The sequence below is a fragment of the Vitis riparia genome, chromosome 15 (genome assembly GCF_004353265.1).
Source record: "Vitis riparia cultivar Riparia Gloire de Montpellier isolate 1030 chromosome 15, EGFV_Vit.rip_1.0, whole genome shotgun sequence".
In the NCBI taxonomy this organism is placed as follows: Eukaryota; Viridiplantae; Streptophyta; class Magnoliopsida; order Vitales; family Vitaceae; genus Vitis; species Vitis riparia.
This window is the reverse complement of record NC_048445.1, coordinates 5,686,756-5,705,158: the sequence shown is the minus strand read 5'-3', so window position 1 is coordinate 5,705,158 and position 18,403 is coordinate 5,686,756. Positions and strand designations below refer to the sequence as shown.

Here is an 18,403-nt window from a genome sequence, read left to right as displayed (position 1 = left end):
GATTTAAAATAATAAAAAAATTGGAAAATTTGTGTGACATTTATGTTATTTATTTCTATTAGGATATTTGTGCCTAAAAGGCTAAAACATATATATATATATATATATATAGTTTATACTTTTTAAAAATTATAAATAAAAGCTTATGTTTGGCATTGATACTCTCAATATTTTGGTTCAAAATATAAAATAAAAAATAAAAAATTGATGGTATCGAGGGGTGCAAAAACTGCAGCCTAACCAAACGGTCCCCAAGTTGAGTTCTTTCAAAACGGTGCCGTTTTAGTATTTGTTCGTCCTCTAACGGGGGCGGGAACAGGAAACCACCATGCCATCGCTATTCAAATGAAACCCGTTTTAGGCTTTTAGCTTCCACAAGAAGCTGAACTAACTCTCTCTCTCTCATCCTCTGAAATGATTCGAAATCAGGTGAAATTTTCATTCAAATGAAAGGTTGCTTTTGTTATGTTAGCGTTTTGTATCTGGAATGATTTTGCTTTTCTGCAGAAATCTGCTTATACTTTGTTTTTTGTTTTTGTTGTTTTGAGAATTCATAACATGATCCGTATGATGCTTCACTTGTTGGTCTTCATGGGTTTTAGGGCTTTTTTTATCTGTTTTTGTTTTAGTGTTTTCCGTTTGCTGATTTTGAATAGCAGAGTAACTTAGTGTTAGTATATAACTTCAGTTAATGAAGCTGTGGAAGTAGGGTGGCTGTGCTCAGAGTTCAACGCTGGTTTTTGGGATTCCTCTGGTTGCCATTTCCCTCAAGGGATGGGAACCTTTTTTTTTTTTTTGTTCTTCTGTATTTGGTTTATTTTGAGAAAATGTTTTGTGGAAAAATGGAATAATTTTGTGGGGGTGTTACATTTTCAGTGTCTTGAGAAAACAGAAGATAAAAAACTTGTTTTTGATGTTGCTGGAGAACTGGCCCTTTTTGGAGGAAAGTGTTTCTTCTGCAGTACCACGTCTTTACTTCGTTTGGTTTTTTTCTCTCAACCTGGAAAATAACTTAAGGTAGTAGTTAACCACCTTGAAACTTTGAAGCCGTTGCTAAACAAGACAAAACTTAACATTTTTTAGGTTATATTTACCTAACTGGGTTGTTTTTAGCCAGGCAGATTGGAGGGTTTTTCGAAAAACCCTCCAATTTACGCCTATTTAATAACTTGTGTCTTCTCTGTTTCTAAGCACATTCTGTCTGTTGTCGCCTTTTGAGAGTGTTTCTTAGCGACACAAGGAAATGTTGATTCAATTTACCTGGGAATCCAGTCATGTTGATATTTCTTCAACATATCTAGCCAGCTCTGAATAGAGCTTCTGCCATTTGAGGGACATGGTCATTTAAATTCTCTGTGTGACATGTAAAAAAGGAAAGTACTTGTTCTCAGAGGAACTATTCCAGTGATAGACTATACATACATCCGCTTAGTATCCTACCACTTCAAATGAACCCCATTTTTCTTCATGTTGTTATAGTAAATATACATTCTTTACTGTACTTATTAATGCTATGTTTTTTCTTTACAGGAGGCATTGGTTTTATTGCTTGATGTCAGTCCACCAATGCACAATTTTCTGCCAGAAGTTGAAAAACTCTGCTTCATGCTATTACAGAAGAAGGCATGTTTCAGTTTAATTCCTTTAGTGATCTAGCTCTCCATTTCATTTCTTCTTCTTCCCCCCCCTTTTTTTTTAATTTATTTATTAATTTTATTTTATTTATTTATTTATTTTATCATTTTCCTTTTTGGGGTGGGGGGCTGGATTGGGGGAATGAATTTTGTTTGGAAATTACAAAAGTTTGTATCTGCAACTTTAGTCTGGTGGGTTTCAATCTTCTCTTCCAACTTCATGTTTGATTAATTGCAACTTTTGCAGTTGACATCATTAAGGTCTCACATAGGAAGCTGCATAGGGTTCCGTATATGGAATGTAAAAGAGAGCATCATCAGTTCTTTGCAGTGTCTTGGTTGCTTACAAATTATACTAATTGTCTTCCTTTTTATGATTGCAGCTGATCTACAACAAAAAAGATTTAGTTGGAATTGTTTTATTTGGAACTAAAGGTATGTTCCTTTTTTTAACTAAATGATCTCTTTAGAACATTGATCAGTTCCATACAATTTGTCAATTGCATTAGATCAAAAGGAGTAAATCTTTTGTATGTTATTATCCACATGCATTGAGGTTGTATGAGAATGAGAAAGTTAGAAGCAAACTCACTCCATGTTATTATATCTCTTGGTACTCCTTGTTAGGATGGTATTTCTAATATATATTATTCAAAATATCAATACGAAATCTAGAAAATATTGTAGTGGTACTTAATTTTTTGCTGATTTTCGGCAAAGTTTCATATTTTTGTAACTTGCATATTACTGGACAAATGTTGGATTAACTAGTTAAGAAATGGTATTAATTCATACATTCCTGGAATTATCAGTTACTAAAAATGAGCTGACGAAGAAAGTGGGGGGATATAAGCATGTGCTGGTTTCACAGGATAACAAAGTTGTTGATGGTGATCTGGTTGAAGCTGTACGAGAACTTCCTCGAGGGACTTTTGCTGGTGAGTGTATCCAATATTTTACATAGATTATTTTGTTTTGGAAGGTTATATTCTCTTCAACAAGAGACTTAGAAAACACATGTTCTATAGTTTATTAAACAAGAAATAATAGTTCTTCTCAACATGCATTCCCTGCTTTCTATTAATAACGTTCCAATGCTTTTTGGGTTCCCAAAAATTTGTAATTTTCTTTAAATAGACATCAGAGCTCTCTCTAGTTGTGATTGTTTTGCTCAAGAATGAACTTTTGATGGAGGACAACCCTAGGCTGGTTGTCTACAATCAAATCTACAGGCTAGTGCTTCACATTTTTAGGGTTTAAGGAGAAAAACAAGGAATAAAAAATTTTGCTAGTAGGGGAAAGTAAAATAAAATATAGAGAAAGAAGATTAAAAATTTGAAAATCTTTCTAAAGCCTTCTAGGAGTTTCATCTAAAAGAAAAATCAATGGAATCTCATTATTAAGAATTGCTAGATCTACTGATAAAACTTTAAATTATTAATCATTAATCTTTCATTAATCCTATTTTACATCAATTAGCCTTATAAAACTTTCAAAAGCACTAAAATCTAAATTAAACCTTGAAAAATTAAACCTTCCTTATTTAGTAACTTATTAGGACTCTTATTCCTTTTCTAAAACGGTAAAACTAAAAAGATTAAAAAGATTTAGGATTAGAAGATTTATAAAAAACTTTTTATAATAAAATTTTTAATAAATAAAACTTCTAGATTTTAAGGACCCAAAAATATAAACTTTACAAAAAAAAAATAGATTAATGTAGAAAATAGAAAATTTAGAAACTAAGAATTCCAAAACTTCCCAAATTCGAAATAAAACTGAAATATCAGCTAGCAACTAATTATGACATTAGAGAACTTTAAAGAAGCTACAAAATTACTTAAATACCTTTGATAGAAAGATTTAGGATTTCTTCATTCCTTTCATTCCTATCTTGAGTAAATCTTGAAGATTCATTCTCATCAACTTCACTCATGCATTTTTCTGTCCAGTTGTATCAGTTTGCTATCCTAGTAATTAATTCCTGATTTTGTAATATAATTCAACTTTTGACTAATTTTATGCATGATGTCAAGTAACTTAATAGGTTTTATACAGGATTACAACTGATATTCCAAGTTTTAGTACTGCCTAAAATTGCACTTGGTATGATAAACTATATCATTTCATAATTTCACTTAAATTGGCAGATTTTTAGTTGTTTGTATTGGAAGGTATAGGGGAATACTTCTTGGCATTATTTCACGAGGGCAACTGTTTTGGAAAGGAAGTGACTTAGTAGTTGGTAATTGTTTATTAGTAAGCATTGTATTTTCATATCCTTGTTCATTATTAAGCATTGCAATTTCATACTCTTGATTCCTTAACCTTGTTGATAGTTCTTGATGCTATTGTTGTTGGGATGGATATGTTGATAAAGAAATTTCTATTGACAAAAAGGGGAAAGATAAAGAAACGTCTTTGCCTTATTACAAGTGCACTATGTCCTACCAAGGGTCCATATAAAGGAGCAAAAGAAGATGAAATTGGCACCATTGCTGAACAAATGACTGCACATGGCATGAGGCTGGAATGTATAGTTGCAAGGGGGAGGCTAAGTGGCAATATGAATATGAGAATAATGGAGGAGAATGATCTTCTATTGAAACTATTTTCCAAGAAGACAATTGCAAAGACAGTGTATGTTGAGTGTCCTACTTCATTATTAGGCGCCCTTAGAACTCGGAACGTAGCACCTGTTACAATATTCAGAGGTGATCTTGAATTAAGCCCCAAAATGGAGATCAAGGTTAGGTTTATGGCATGTTATCCATGTACTTCTGAAGTAAATGTAATATTTTTATTTATGGTTGATTGTTTCATAACATTATTTCCTGCCCAGAAAAGAAATTTTATTTATTCTAAAGGAGATTAATAACATGTATATAGGTATTTATGTATTTATATATGTAGCAAACATGCGAGTGTGTGTATGGTTTTCTATTTTTTTTAATTTGTTTATGTATTCTGTTTTGGTTATTTATTGAGAACTGTTTTTCTTTGCAAGCACTATCATGGTTTGCTATTATTGTGTCCTATGAAATCATTAATAGTTAGTTTTCTCGTTTCAATTGTTGCCCCTTCCCGTGACTAACCCTGATGCCTTTGGATGCTTCATATCTAGGTCTTGGGCATTTGCATTATCCTAGATGGGAATACATGAGAGTACATTTTGTGATATGGATTTGCATTTACCTGTTTTTCTGGCTGTGTATGTGAGAAGGCATGCAAATGCACGACTTATTTCATATTTAGCTATACTTTGCCCCTGGCTTAAATTAACTGCTTTGCATTCTATGCCTCTAGGCGTACTCTAATATAGAATCAATTTTGTTCCCTACATCAAGTGTTCCTGTGGTGCTTATCATTGATTGAGGTTGGAGTATCATGGCATGAATCCATATTACTTGTAGTTGGTAAGTTTATGAGCTAATTTATCTGGGCCCAAAGAGGGTGCTCCTCTAGTTTTATGAAGTCTGCTTTTTGTTTTTTTTTGGCTCAACAGCACAAACATTGTATTGGATTAAGCAGTATTGTCACTGGAATGGAATAACTTGAGTTTGAGACCTAGAAGTTCTGTTTCTAAGTTGCAGTCATTCCTCTCTAATCTTCTGTGAGATAAAAAGGGTTAGTGCTAATCTCAATTGTTAACAAGGTCATTGAGCCACATGCAAGAAAACTCTAGGTATTGCAATATCCATACTGTTGAGCAACCAATCACTGATTGAAAGCCCACTTAGATTTTTATGCACACAAAAAAATCAATAAAAAATTGGGTGCACTCATAATAGAAAGTGCCAATTGATTTTAGGAGTCATCTAGAGGTTCTTTCTTGTTTGGGTTTTTCTGGTTAGGGGAGGTGTAATTCATGAATGGAGGAACAAAAGAGACATTGTGGCTTGACAGTAGAGTAAACCAGAGTCTGAGGGATTGTGAAGGTGAGGCAAGAGGACCAGGAGAACATTTCTCAAAAAGAAATGCTCCAGATGATCTGAAGTTTTAATTCCTTGTTGTGCACAGTTTGGCACTTGTCAGAGCCAATAGCAGCTTGCTCAAGGAGTTGTTACAGGCATCTAACTGCTCAGTGCCAGGTTCAGCGTTTGCAAGACCAGTGGAGGCTGTGGGTTGATAGCAGGGGCAGAGCCAATGCATGCCCAGGAGGGGCATATGCTCCTCCGAATTTTTTTTAAAAAAATTTAACATAGGGGGACTTGAACCCTTTATCATGATTAGGTGAAGAATCTCTTTGTTACCACTAGACTACGAGTACTTTTTGTTCAATTTTTGCCCCCCACCCCCTGAAATAAATAGCTAGATGTTGCTCCCCCTCAAGCCATTCACTGGCTCTGCCAATGGTTGATAGTGTCACTTAGTGGAGTTGTAGAGCCTCAATAGACTGATTGGAGGTGGGGTTTCTATTACTTGCCATTGATAAATACTGAGCTTATTCAGAGTTCCTTATCCATTCTTTCCAAGCCAGGGTCTAGCATCAGCTGCAGTACATACTCTTACGTCACTCTTGGAATTAATGTTCCTGAAAGAAAGGAAGGTTTTTGGCAGAAAGCCACCCAGGGAATGACCTTAGAGATTTGTGATGTTATTGTTTTTCTCCAAGTTCAGATAAGGGCACCCTAATGTGGGTGACAGAAGGCAATAGATGGGTATCACCTTGATGGGGCACATCACATTTTGCATTTTGATGCTACCCTTTACATGGTGATGGAATCCCATTACCCCATTTCCTAACTCTTCTACGAATAATATTCCCTCAGTATCTTATTAATTACTATGTAATTGTCATTCTTGCTTTGATTATTTTGGATCTTAGCTTCATGTTCTTCTGCAAGTGTACTAAACTCTTTATGTTCCACCATTGCAATCCCATGCATACAAGTGTAACAACATTATAAAAAATAAAAACAAAAATAAAAAATAAAACGTATCTTTGAGATTAATCTAATTGCAAACTTTAACATTTAGGTATGGGTTTACAAGAAATCAGCTGAAGAGCTCCCTGTACTGAAACTATATTCAGATGAAGCTCCTCCTACTGATAAATTTGCCACACATGAAGTCAGGGTAAATCTTCAGTATAAAAGTGTTGAAGATCCTAGCAAAGTTGTACCTCTGACGCAAAGGATTAAAGGTTATAGTTATGGACCTCAAGTTGTTCCAATTTCATCTGCTGAATGGGAAGCTGTCAAATTCGAACCAGAAAAGGGTGTGAAGCTTCTAGGATTCACTGATGCTTCAAACATAATGCGGTAAAACTAGCTGTTTTTCCAATTTCCATATGATTTAGTGTTGGTTAATGCCAATTAGAAGGGTTTAGATTGTTGAGTTTCCTAAAAGTTTAGGATGTTATCATTTAGGTCTATTATACAGTAAAACCCATATAAAATAATACTCTTAGGACCAAGAGAAATTATCATCTTAGCGGGGTTATTAATTTATTAATAAATGAATATTTATTAACTTATAAAGAGTATTATGTTTCTATTGTATAGTACTTGTACATGTATGACATATAAATCTAAAAAACAATAGATGTGGTAAAAAGTTAATATATAGAACTATTTGCTCTCTCTCTATATATATATATTATGCACTTCATCAATTATTAATTTATATTTCCTTGGACCCCTAAGGATTTCTAAAAATATTAGTATCTTATGCATTTAGCAAGGTTATTAATTTATCAAACATTCATTTAACGAGGTTTTGCTACATATGACATGCTCTAACATCCCCTTCACGTGCCCTATACTCGCAGCTTGGTGATCATAGATAAATGGATAAATGAATCAATGGGGGAAATACAATGTATATCCTTCCTTAACATCTCCCTCACACATGACACGACCTCATATCCAATCTTGGAGAGACAAACAAGGAGATGGACAAATCACAAATTTTATGGTCATGATAATGAGACAGATAAATAGATGAGAAGAGGACTCCAACTTGAGATCCTCCAGTTAACCAGTATCATGTTGAGTTCCCATCTTTCCTAAAAACTTAAGTTGTTAGAATTTAGGCCCACAATGTTTATAATGCTCTAACAAAGATCTTTTGGCTTTTTTGTTTTTTCACCCTTGTCTACCTATGTATCAAAGCCACTATTACAAGAAGGATGTCAACATCTTCATTGCTGAGCCAGGAAATACAAAGGCTATTCTTGCAGTTTCTGCCTTAGCAAGAGCAATGAAGGAAATGAACAAGGTAGCAATTTTGCGCTGTGTTTGGAGACGAAAACAGAGAAATGCTATCATAGGGATCTTGACACCCAATGTATCTGAAAAAGATAGTGTTGTAAGTTCTCATATGCTATTTTATTCCTTCCCATGAAGTTGTCAGTTGGGCCATTTCATCTCTTTATTTTATTGCTCTCCTTTCCCTAAGAAAACTTTTTGTTTTTCCTGGACAGCCTGATTCGTTTTACTTTAATATACTTCCCTATGCTGAGGATGTTCAAGAATTTCAGTTTCCATCTTTCAGCAATCTTCCTTTGTCATGGCAGCCAAATGAAGGACAGCAAGAAGCAGCAGATAACTTGGTCCAGATGCTTTATCTTGCACCATTTGGCAGAGAGGAATCTCTCTTACCTGATGTTACACCCAATCCTGTTCTGGAGGTAATTGATTATGTGATTTGTCCATGTACATAATCCTAGTTTGACATAATTCCCCGTAAGAAGCGCAAAATCAGTCATAAGTCCTCGTCTGGCTTGTCATCACTCTTATTCATTTATAAATTCATGTGTTGTCTCCTGAGTAGGTTGGAATTTTCTGGGTTTAATGTGCCCTTGATTAACATATTCTATCTAAAACTCAGTGACTCGACTATGGTTTGACATTTTTTGGGTTTGACGTGCGCTTTTATTCTGAAAAAATCTTGAACCAATCAATATTATTGTTTGGTTTAACCTCAGTAATAACTGTGCACTTTTATTCTGCAACACTCTTGAACCAATCAAAATCAGTTCTTACTGTTGGTAAAACCTGGTTTTGAGGTGGAATTTTCTTGTTTTTTTTTTTTTGAATTTTGATAATCAAAATCCGCATATGTTTCCTTAGGAAGCTAGATTTAATGCAGCAATGCCCTAGTTTCTTGAGTGGGGAGGCAAATATTTTTCTAGTTTTAAGATCAGCATGGTTTTGTTCATCAAAATCGTTATGAGTAAATGTACTTTTTTTTCGGGTACTTTTTCCCAGTTAGATCCTGTTCCATGATTCTCTTGCATGATTTCTGCACTACAAATTGTCAAACTAACACAATAGTTTCATTGAGCTTAGAACATAACTGTATATCTTAAAGGAGACACTTGGTAGTTGGTACCATACAGTTGCAGAATGAAAGCTGTGCAAGAGTTTGGTGCCCTAGGAGTTACTTCAATTTTCTGTGTAAAGTTGAACAGCAAAAGAAAAAATACTCCAGCAGCATCAGTAAAGGGTGTGACAAATAAGATTTCTTGAGGATGGACTATACTCTTGGGTGCCCAAAGACAAATCTAAGGTGGTGTTTGTTTTTTTACTTAATTCTAAATAGAACCTTAATGCTTAATAGTGTTAAATATTAGGTTGTTTGTTTTTATAGTATTTTATTTCTATTAAGTATTAAAAAGTAAAAAAAATCAATATGTTATTTTTTCTATTTAGAAAATTACATATTTTGACTTTTTCTATTTAGTAAAAAGTTTATAATAAGTCATGAAAAAGTAGAAAAACAAACAACCTAAATTATAAAACTAAATTACTTTTAGCAAAAAGCTAAAAAAACAGACACCATCTAAATCTCTTTCTGGAAGATGACCCATGAGAGTGTTTGGCCTAGTATTTGGTTTTCCTTCTCACATGTCTTTCTGTTTATCTGACCAAACTAATTAAACATATTATATGTGTGTACAGCGTTTTTATCGTTATCTTGAGTTGAAGTCGAAGAAGCCATATGCAGCTGTTCCTCCAGTTGACAAAACCCTCAAAACAATAACGGAGCCTGATCCAAAACTCCTTGCTCAAAACAAGTCCATAATTGATGAATTTAAAAGGCGGTTTGAACTCAAGCAGAATCCTAAGGTTCATTCATAGAAGCTCTTGTGAATGTAGTTAGCTCAGTTATGTCAATCTCCTCTTGGTAATTATACTTGGATTTGTCTTGTAGCTGAAGAAATCAACTAGAGACAGACAGTCTGGTGTGAAAGAGGAAGCAAATATTGGAGAGAGTAGTGATGCTGGAGCCATCAATTCTGTTGAAAATACATCTGTAATTACTATGGTTAAGAAGATTGGAGATTCAACTCCTATTCAAGATTTTGAAGCCATGATGTCACACACAGAAAGCCCAGAGTGGGTTGGTAAAGCAATCAAGGAGATGAAGAACAAGATTTTTGACCTGGTGCAAAATTCAAATGAAAGGGATAACCATCTTAAAGCATTGGATTGTCTAGTTGCCTTTCGCAAGGGTTGCATCCTTGAGCAAGTATCCTTCACCTCTCTTCATTCTTGGTTGTCTTTCTGTTTTTGCATTTTTTTGTTTAGTTCTGTTTGTGCTTCTTGGTCTGATAAATTTTGTTGGTAGTTTCTATTATTGTACAGCATGTTATATACGACCGATACAATGAAGGATTGCAATGTTCATGGGCCAAGCATAGCCAGTTTAAGTTTTGAAATTTTTGTTGTGCAGAAACCGACAGAGTTCAGCAATTTCCTCCTCCATATTTACAAATTCTGCAAGTACCATAATCTCAACAGTTTCTGTGAATCCCTTGCATCAAAAGAAATCATGCTGATCCCCAAGACTGAAGTAACAGACAGGTTTATTTCCACCTCTCATTTGCTCCATTTTATTCCAAAAGTTGTTCATTATATCAATCTCATTTCTTTCAGCAACAGTTGATCCCTACCATCTTCTCTAAGCAGTGAAGTTACAGAAGATGAGGCCAGAAGCTTTATGGTGAAAAAGGAGCCTATACTAGAGTAAACAAAATAGAACCTCTTTATTATTTTTGGATTTCTTGTAGTAACCAGCTTTGTTTCTGACTCCATTTTGAACTGAAAGGCAGAAAACAAAAGAACAGAAAAGAAAGAAAGAGAGAACTCTTCTTTCAATCTTGAATTTGGTATTTTGGAGGAATTGAAAATTCTGTTCCCTGGCAAAGTTTTGAGTTCATTCTGCAGGGAAGTTTCTTATCATCCTAACCAAAGGAGTCACATAATATTGATTACTTATATATCCATTAGCTGTATCCAAAATTTTCCTCCTGTTATTATGGGGTTGAGCAGTGGAATGATTGATTATTGGTTCCTCATAATTGCCATGCATGTAGTGACATGAGGCAAAATTAAATTAGTTGGTGCAACCAATTTTTTATCTTTAGTTTTATTTTTACTTGGATGGTGCTTGTTTTTTGACCGAATAGAAAAAGTCTTTAAACTTAACACCGAATAAGAGGGAGTTTGATAGTATTTTTACTTAAAGTGTTTTTAATAGAAGTGCTTTATTCTAAAGTGTTTTTAGGAAAATCATTAATTAAGTATTTTTTTCAAAAAACACTATAAATGATTTTTCAACACGAGAAGTGAGTTTTAGAAGTTTTGAAAGTGTTTTTAAAATTTTTTTAAACATATAATTTTTCTTCAAAAACATTTTTTAGGCTAAAAGCGTTTTTTAAAAACACTACCAAACCTACTTTAAATTAACTGCTTAAATGTCATTAATAAGAGAATTTTTATCATTTAAAATAATATTTTACATTAGTGATCATCTAGATAACTTTTTATATGGACCATTAGCTATACAAATGTTGGTCTTCGCATGGTGAATGGGAAGGCCATGCATGATAGTGTAACATTCATTACCTTGTACCAAGGCCATCATTTGTTCTTAATCAATTGGATGTCCTAATTAATCCAATATTTGGAATTTTAGGAAGACAAACTTCCCTTTCATCCCATGGTACTCTAGTTTTCAACCCACTCAGTGTTATCTTTGAAAATCTTTCGTGAAGTTCTATTTTTTCATAATTTGATTTTATTTATATACTCCTTTTAATCAACAATTGAAATCATGTCCCCTATAAATAATTAAAAAAAAAAAAACATGGTCGAAGAAGTATATTTCCTTTTAAAATTATCAATAACCTATAAGGGTTTAACAGTCGGAAATGCTTTTAATCCAAAAAATATTTTTTAAAAGAAAGTTTGATAAAATTTAGGAATTTTTTTTTAATGTTGAAAAATCATTTATATTATTTTTTGAAAAAATAATAATATATATATTTTTAGCGGGAATGTAGCTAGGTATTTCTCAACCGCCGTGAATTCCAGCACCTGAATTTTGAATTTTGATTTCACAAAACTATGGCATGGATATTTAAGTCTGAGGTCTCCACTGCATAATATTTGTGCCGGTTTAAAAAAATCTGAATAAGCTCCAGCAACTCATCGATGTCTTCATCTTCCAAGCTTGTCTTGTATTCTTACTGGCAGAGCTCGTGCGCTTGGCGCGTCCGCTTTGCTTTGAACATCAAAGGTTCTCCTGCTTCATACCCTCCAGATATTTGATCCTTGAAACTTTTTTGTTTTTTCCATTTTTTTTTAAAATTATTTCGTTATTTATTGGTTGTAGATTGGCTGGATCCGGTATAGCTATAAGTTGAGAAACTGGGAAATTTTAGGTAGAATATTTTTGGGGTATTTGGTTTTTTTTTTTTCCTTGCAATAATTTTCATTCACTTGGAAAAGTAACTTGGAAATTTGGACGGCAATTGGTTGAACTTGGATCATGGGTTTTTAGGGAACTTGAGAGTTGGCTGAAATTCCGAAATCTGTGAACTTCTGAAAATTTGGGTTAAATAGTGAGGAACAACAGATTTTTTTTTTTTTGTTCATAATTTGGCTGAAATGAAAGAATTGTGTTTTATGGAGTTGGATCATAATTTAGAAATTCTCCACTGCGGTGATACTTGCTGGTAAAGAAGTTCCCAACAGTGGGATTTTCTGATGTACTTTGTATGATTTGGATTCCATTGAAATTCAGCCAAGTAAATAGAAGATTAAGGAATGGGGATTGTAAAAATTTGGCCAGAGATTCTAAACTTTCAGACTAAAGAAATATTCACCTGTAGTTTCATGAATTGAAAACATGACTGACTTGAAGTGACATATTTTCTGAAATTTAAATTTATGATTTTTATTGTTTTAATTTATTTAATTTCTTTTTTGATGGATGGTTAGGACTTGCTTATGAGTATCGATCAGTCAACCTTAGAAAGGGAGAGCAGTTTAGTCCAGGTGACGTCCCCAGATTTATCATATAGTAATAAGCATGAATATATAATCATGTACTCACATACTAATATAGGAAATGAGAAGTAAGAACTCACAAACACTGATGTTTGAGTTGCAGAGTTCAAGAAATTAAATCCTCTTTGTTTTGTTCCGGTGTTAGTTGATGGCGATATTGTGGTTTCAGACTCTTTTGCAATCTTACTGGTTGGTATCTTTAGTTGGAGAAATGATCCCATGGACTTGATTCAGGGCTATGGTGCTATAGATTCTTGAAGTAGTTAAACTATGTTATTTGAAGGATTATCCTCTAACTCCATTTTATTTTGGGTTGTATGCTATCGTGCCTTTTGTTTTAACCGTTTGTGGACAAGTGATATTGTTGTTATTGGTCAGTATCTGAACGAGAAGTATCCTCAAAATGCATTATTGCCTTCTGATCCTCAACTAAGAGCTCTCAATCTCCAGGTAACATCTCTAGTGGATTCTTTATTCTTTCAAGGCAAAGTTTTGTATGGAGTTATTTATATGAAAAGTAGTTTGAGATTTGAGAATCTGGGTACAAAATGTTGGATCTGTTAATATAGCAGATCGCAGGAGTCCTTGTAGTCATCGGATTTTGTGCTGTGCACATGATTAAGCACCAGTTCCTGAAAATGAATTTATAAAAATTAAAATAAAAACCATGTCTGACATTGAAATTGTGTATCTTGAAAAAGTTTCCAATTAAACAACCTCTGGGTTTCACTATCGTAGATTACAGGATCCATAGAGTTGGAAACAATGTAACCATTCAGTTAGGGCGCTTGCAGGCCACCAGGCAGTTCTTTTTCATTAGGGAAACCGTATGCTAATGTGAAAGCATAATGTAGACAGATGTGTTGAATCAAGTATTGGAAAATTACAAGCTTTGTGTTAGTTGAAAATGAGTTTGCATAACCTTTTGTACTTGTGCCACCATGCTAATAAGTAATTATGCCACAGGCTTCAAATATTGTTAGCAGCAGTATGCAACCTCTCATTATGCAGTCAATTCTGGTATTTTTTGCTTTTGGATAATTTATTTGATGAGGGTTATATTTTTATATATGCATATATTTTTTAAATTACTTAGTATTGTACTTGTGGTCTAATGTTTCACAATGGTTTTATTCCTGAAGAAGTATATTGAGGAAAAATTTGGTCCTGCAGAACGACAATTATGGGTTCGACATAATATAGAAAAAGGTTTCCAAGGTCAGTATTTTTCTCCATTTTCCCCATCCTACCATAATCTATAACTTACCAGGGAAGCAGGAGATTTATACTGTATTTCATACTGTTAAAGTGTTATTTTCTATTGTCGAATTTAAGGATGTTTTGTATGTTGTTCATAAATTATTGCCATTGTTAAACTATAAAATGGTGCTCTTCTGCAGCCACCAGTATGAATTACTGAACCCTTTTTTGCAGCTCTTGAGAAGTTGCTGAAAGATTATGCCGGCACATACGCAACAGGAGAAGAAGTTTATATGGTAATGGTCTTTTTAACACCTTCTACACCATCTCAATTACTTGCCTCCAACCTTTTGAGCTGTGTTCATGTCTGCTCTCTAGTGCATGCCTAATTTCTTATTTGAATAGTGCATCATAGTATTCTAAAAGGGCTTTTAGACATCTTTTACAGATTATATGCAACTAAACTGCCAGAAAATCAATGTTTTCTTTCAAAACAATATATATCTTTGCTTCAGTGAATGATGATTTCCAGATGCTAAAAAACTTGGTTCCTGAAAATAGTTGAAGTCCTGTACTCTGAAAGTTTTATTTCACTAGTTTCACCATATGGCAATCTAAAGAAACAAGCCTACACTGTATTTTGTACCCATTGTTTTCCTCCCTACCTTGAAACTGGTTCCTTATGTCCTTTCTATTGGTTCTCCATTCTGCAAAATCTGTTATGGGTCTACAGCGACAAAATTTTATGCCTTGCCAAAGTGAAGATCTTTTGATGGTCTTGGAAGTGACATATCTGTTTGTTAATTTGCTCATAACACTTGAATAATTAGAACTATGATTTTTTATAATTTTTTTTTAACGTCATTTGATACTTTTGGAGGAAGGAAAGCAATCCTATGTAACTGTTTAACCACTGAGGACCTTGAAGCTAAAGTAACTAACAAGCGGTTATTGTTTGCAGGCTGATGTGTTTTTGGCTCCACAAATTGCTGTAGCTGAGATGAGGTTTAATATTGACATGGTGAAGTCCTTTTCCATTTTTTTTATGCTTCTTCCATATTCAAATACCAGTAGTTCCATCATTTCAATAATCAAGAGCTATTAGTTTTCTGTAAATTCTGCAGGGTTTTTATTTGCTTCTTGTTTATATGGCATTTGTAGGGGGGAAAAAATCTGCATGTTTGCTTGCATATCTAATTATTTTTACCAGTTTTACTTTCTTATAGGGTCATTCATCAAATATTTCCAAAAACTCAAAAATAATATTGGAAGCATATTATTTCCTAATTAAGAATAATGATGTTAATAGGCTTACTGACGAAATTTATAACTTATCCAAGAGAGAACTTCAGGTGTAGGACTGCAAATCAAAGGGTTATCTCAACTTCTAACAAGAGAACTGCAGTAAGTTTAATGGGTCCAACTAAAATTTTTGTGATTCAAAAGGCCTGATGGTTAGTGCTGACGGGTTGATACAAATATTGGGTTTGAAAAGTAGTTGGGATCGGATAAGGAAATAGATGGTGCTCAAAAAGTTTATGTGCCTGAATGAATATTCACCTTTGGAGGACTAATCATTAAGGCTCCACTTGGATCACAAAAAGTACAAGGACTCCCAATTGTTTCATTTATCATGGAAAATATGAAGGTAGGTATATTGAATATAATAAAATTTGTTTAGAAACTTATACATTTTAAATACTTTATTCTTTATATTGAAGAAGAAAGATGAGAAATAGATTTTGTGAAGTAGATCAGGAAAAATTTATGAAGTTTAAATCTTTTTTTTTTCCTTCCATTTTTTCTCCCCATTTTCTTTCCTTTATATTTTCTCTCAAACTTCCAAGAACCAAACAGAGTCTTAGGGTTAGAAGTGAAGGATGAAGGAATTAAGTTGTGGAAACTTCTTCTAGGGGTGTAATGATGGTCTGTTTGCACGAAAGGAAGCAAATGATCTTTGATAATCATTCTTTTTAGGATCTGTAATGCCTAATAAATTCATCTTGTTGTCTTGTAGCCTTCTGTGATCAACAAAGTTTAGTGGGTCCATTTTTTGCTTTCCTTCAAAATTAGACTTCCAACCTTTTTGTTTGAAAGAATATCCTTTATTTAAAAAAAAAAAAAAAAAAAACTTTTGCAGCTTGTACATTTGATTTTACCTATGTCGCATGAATTTTGGTGTGGGTGTTGGGTGCTGATATTCTCTTGATCAGAAACAAGCATGTTGGGTGCTGATATATGTCCAAGTGTTTGATCCTTCACTCCAAATTTAGGATGTCAGGGTTTGGCTAAAATGGATCTTAATAATGGGTATGGATACTCAAGCATGTCATAATAAAAGAAAAAAGAATTAAAAATCAATTAGAAATAAAGTATTCTTTATCAAAACTCCCCTCTTTTCTCCTTTATCTCTATTGTTTTCTATCTTATTGCAAAATTCTGCTATAAAAGTTCTCTTTGCACCAAACTCTCTTTCTTCAATGTAACTATATACTAACAGAATTGAAAGTAAGAAAAAAAAAATCAAATAATGTCAAACAGTCATACATGTAGCAATATGTGAGCATCTAATAAGGATCATACACTTGTTGGTGTCTCAAAAAAGAGCCTCCCTCACTCTGTTGTAACCGAAATTGTACATAGGGTTTTTAGTGTCATGTGTCATATATTGAATGGAGATGACATTCGTGTTTGTAAGAAGCCAGGGAAACTTACTAAGCTCATATTCTTTAGAACACAGACAGACTTGGTCCCTTCAACACCCACCCACACCAACCCCTTGTCGTGTTGACATGAATACTTTGGGTGAAGTTGGAGAGTCTCAGAATCATAGTTTTAGAGATGATACAATTTTCTCTAATATTTAAAGTAAAATAATGTGAGTTTGAGGACAAATTTCTATAAAATATCGAGGCAAAAACTTGGAAGGAAAGTTGAGAATTAGAGATGATAAAAAAATGCGTTACTGGTCTTTTTCATCAATTTCTTACCTACTTTGAACAATTTTTACTCACCATTGGGGTCTCATCCCTAGAAAATGACATGTTAACAAACATCTTGAAGAAGCTAGTATTCAATAATTAGAGATGATCCATATTATGCAAAGGCACCCCATAAGCTTAAATGTATGACAAATTTTCAATTTGTTCACTTTCAATCCGTTGGAAACAGAACATTTTGCAGATGAGAACTTGTCAATGAATTGTAATTCTTCTTCCATTGTGACATCAAATTATTTACCTTCTTCATTGTTTATGCAGTCCAAGTTCCCTACTTTGAATGGGATATACAAGTCATGCAAGGATTTGCCAGAATTCCAAGCCTCTGTGCCAGAAAGACAACCCGATGCTGAACTGTAATGGCACTCACTGGTGTCTGCTCTAATTTAGACTAGGGATCCTTTGAAAGGTTCTTGTATTTTTATTTTTTACAGACTGATTAGGGTTGTGTTATGTGAGCAATGCAATAATGGTAGTGGAGAACCAAACCATGTGAGAATTGGAAGCATTCTACCAGCTTAGGCCAATCTCAGTGCTTTGTGGTTGAAAACAGGTTCATGGGTTTTCTATAAAAGAAGATGTTTGATTGGCTAACAAGTGTGCAAAATTCCTGTGGATATGTATGCAAAATGTAGGAACTCCAAGGCATTTTGATTCTTGTTTTTGATCATTTAGTGAAGAAGGATTTGGCATCACAGATGACTATAATTTGGAGATGTATACTGAAAGTGAATGTCTAAGAAGGGGCATTGAGTTTTTTCTCCAAGAACCAATTTTCTTGCCTGGGACCAGAATCCAGATCAAACAGTTATCTGGGATATGATTGAGGAATGATGGAAGCAGATGAGCTTAAATTTGGAGTAGCACTTCATTGCTGCCTACTGGAAAATGGGCTTTGGCCTTTGTTTCCAATGAAATTGCAATTTCTTAGAATAGATATGCTTGAAATTGGGGAGTTGGTATGAGCCATGGAAAAAGATCACATTTCCTTGGTATGGCCCGCCTTGTGATGCTATGGATGCATTTAAATTTTTTGTTTTTAAAAACAGAAATTTCTGTATAAAAATAAAATATTTTGTAAAAAAAATAAATAAATTTATCTCATGTCTTTAAAACATAATTTGAAAATCATGAAATTTTTAATATAAGTTTCTAAGATATTTTATATTAAGTTACTTTTTTTATTTTAAAAATGGAAAGTGAATTCAAGCTTGCTTAATAATCTAATTGATTAAGTATTTTTGGTAAAATAACTTAATATTCTAAT

The 18,403-nt window shown here is 33.6% G+C and overlaps 2 protein-coding genes across 10 annotated transcripts; both read left to right on the top strand.

Moving 5' to 3' along the window:
- The first annotated feature begins 341 nt into the window (after positions 1 to 341).
- LOC117931702 (ATP-dependent DNA helicase 2 subunit KU80-like) lies at positions 342 to 10,944 on the top strand. Of its 9 annotated transcripts, none has more exons than XM_034852724.1 (12): positions 342 to 429; positions 1,531 to 1,623; positions 2,018 to 2,069; positions 2,447 to 2,578; positions 3,974 to 4,383; positions 6,615 to 6,898; positions 7,751 to 7,856; positions 8,155 to 8,268; positions 9,542 to 9,709; positions 9,795 to 10,112; positions 10,317 to 10,447; positions 10,553 to 10,944. In XM_034852724.1, exons 1-12 carry the CDS (start codon positions 415 to 417, stop codon positions 10,611 to 10,613), a joined length of 1,884 nt encoding a protein of 627 aa, XP_034708615.1. In that variant the 5' UTR covers positions 342 to 414; the 3' UTR covers positions 10,614 to 10,944. The 9 variants fall into 9 exon arrangements, with proteins under 9 accessions (XP_034708615.1, XP_034708614.1, XP_034708608.1 ...); XM_034852723.1 differs by having other exon boundaries at positions 7,751 to 7,946; XM_034852717.1 differs by having other exon boundaries at positions 7,751 to 7,946; positions 8,062 to 8,268.
- A 1,018-nt stretch (positions 10,945 to 11,962) lies between these two features.
- LOC117931855 (glutathione S-transferase zeta class-like) lies at positions 11,963 to 17,745 on the top strand. Its single transcript, XM_034852925.1, has 9 exons — positions 11,963 to 12,164; positions 12,869 to 12,925; positions 13,041 to 13,126; positions 13,316 to 13,387; positions 13,904 to 13,957; positions 14,080 to 14,155; positions 14,372 to 14,433; positions 15,099 to 15,158; positions 17,398 to 17,745. Exons 1-9 carry the CDS (start codon positions 12,080 to 12,082, stop codon positions 17,494 to 17,496), a joined length of 651 nt encoding a protein of 216 aa, XP_034708816.1. The 5' UTR covers positions 11,963 to 12,079; the 3' UTR covers positions 17,497 to 17,745.
- Positions 17,746 to 18,403: the final 658 nt, after the last annotated feature.

Bases quoted from the DNA above. Each gene is read 5' to 3' on its own strand.
- LOC117931702 (XM_034852717.1), top strand. The intron at 2,579-3,973 runs GTATCCAATATT...CCTTGTTGATAG, and splicing joins AGGGACTTTTGCTGGTGAGT to TTCTTGATGCTATTGTTGTT. The intron at 10,113-10,316 runs GTATCCTTCACC...TTTGTTGTGCAG, and splicing joins AGGGTTGCATCCTTGAGCAA to AAACCGACAGAGTTCAGCAA.
- LOC117931855 (XM_034852925.1), top strand. From the start codon at position 12,080: ATGTCTTCATCTTCCAAGCTTGTCTTGTATTCTTACTGGCAGAGCTCG. The intron at 12,926-13,040 runs GTGACGTCCCCA...TTTGAGTTGCAG, and splicing joins GGGAGAGCAGTTTAGTCCAG to AGTTCAAGAAATTAAATCCT. The intron at 14,434-15,098 runs GTAATGGTCTTT...TATTGTTTGCAG, and splicing joins CAGGAGAAGAAGTTTATATG to GCTGATGTGTTTTTGGCTCC.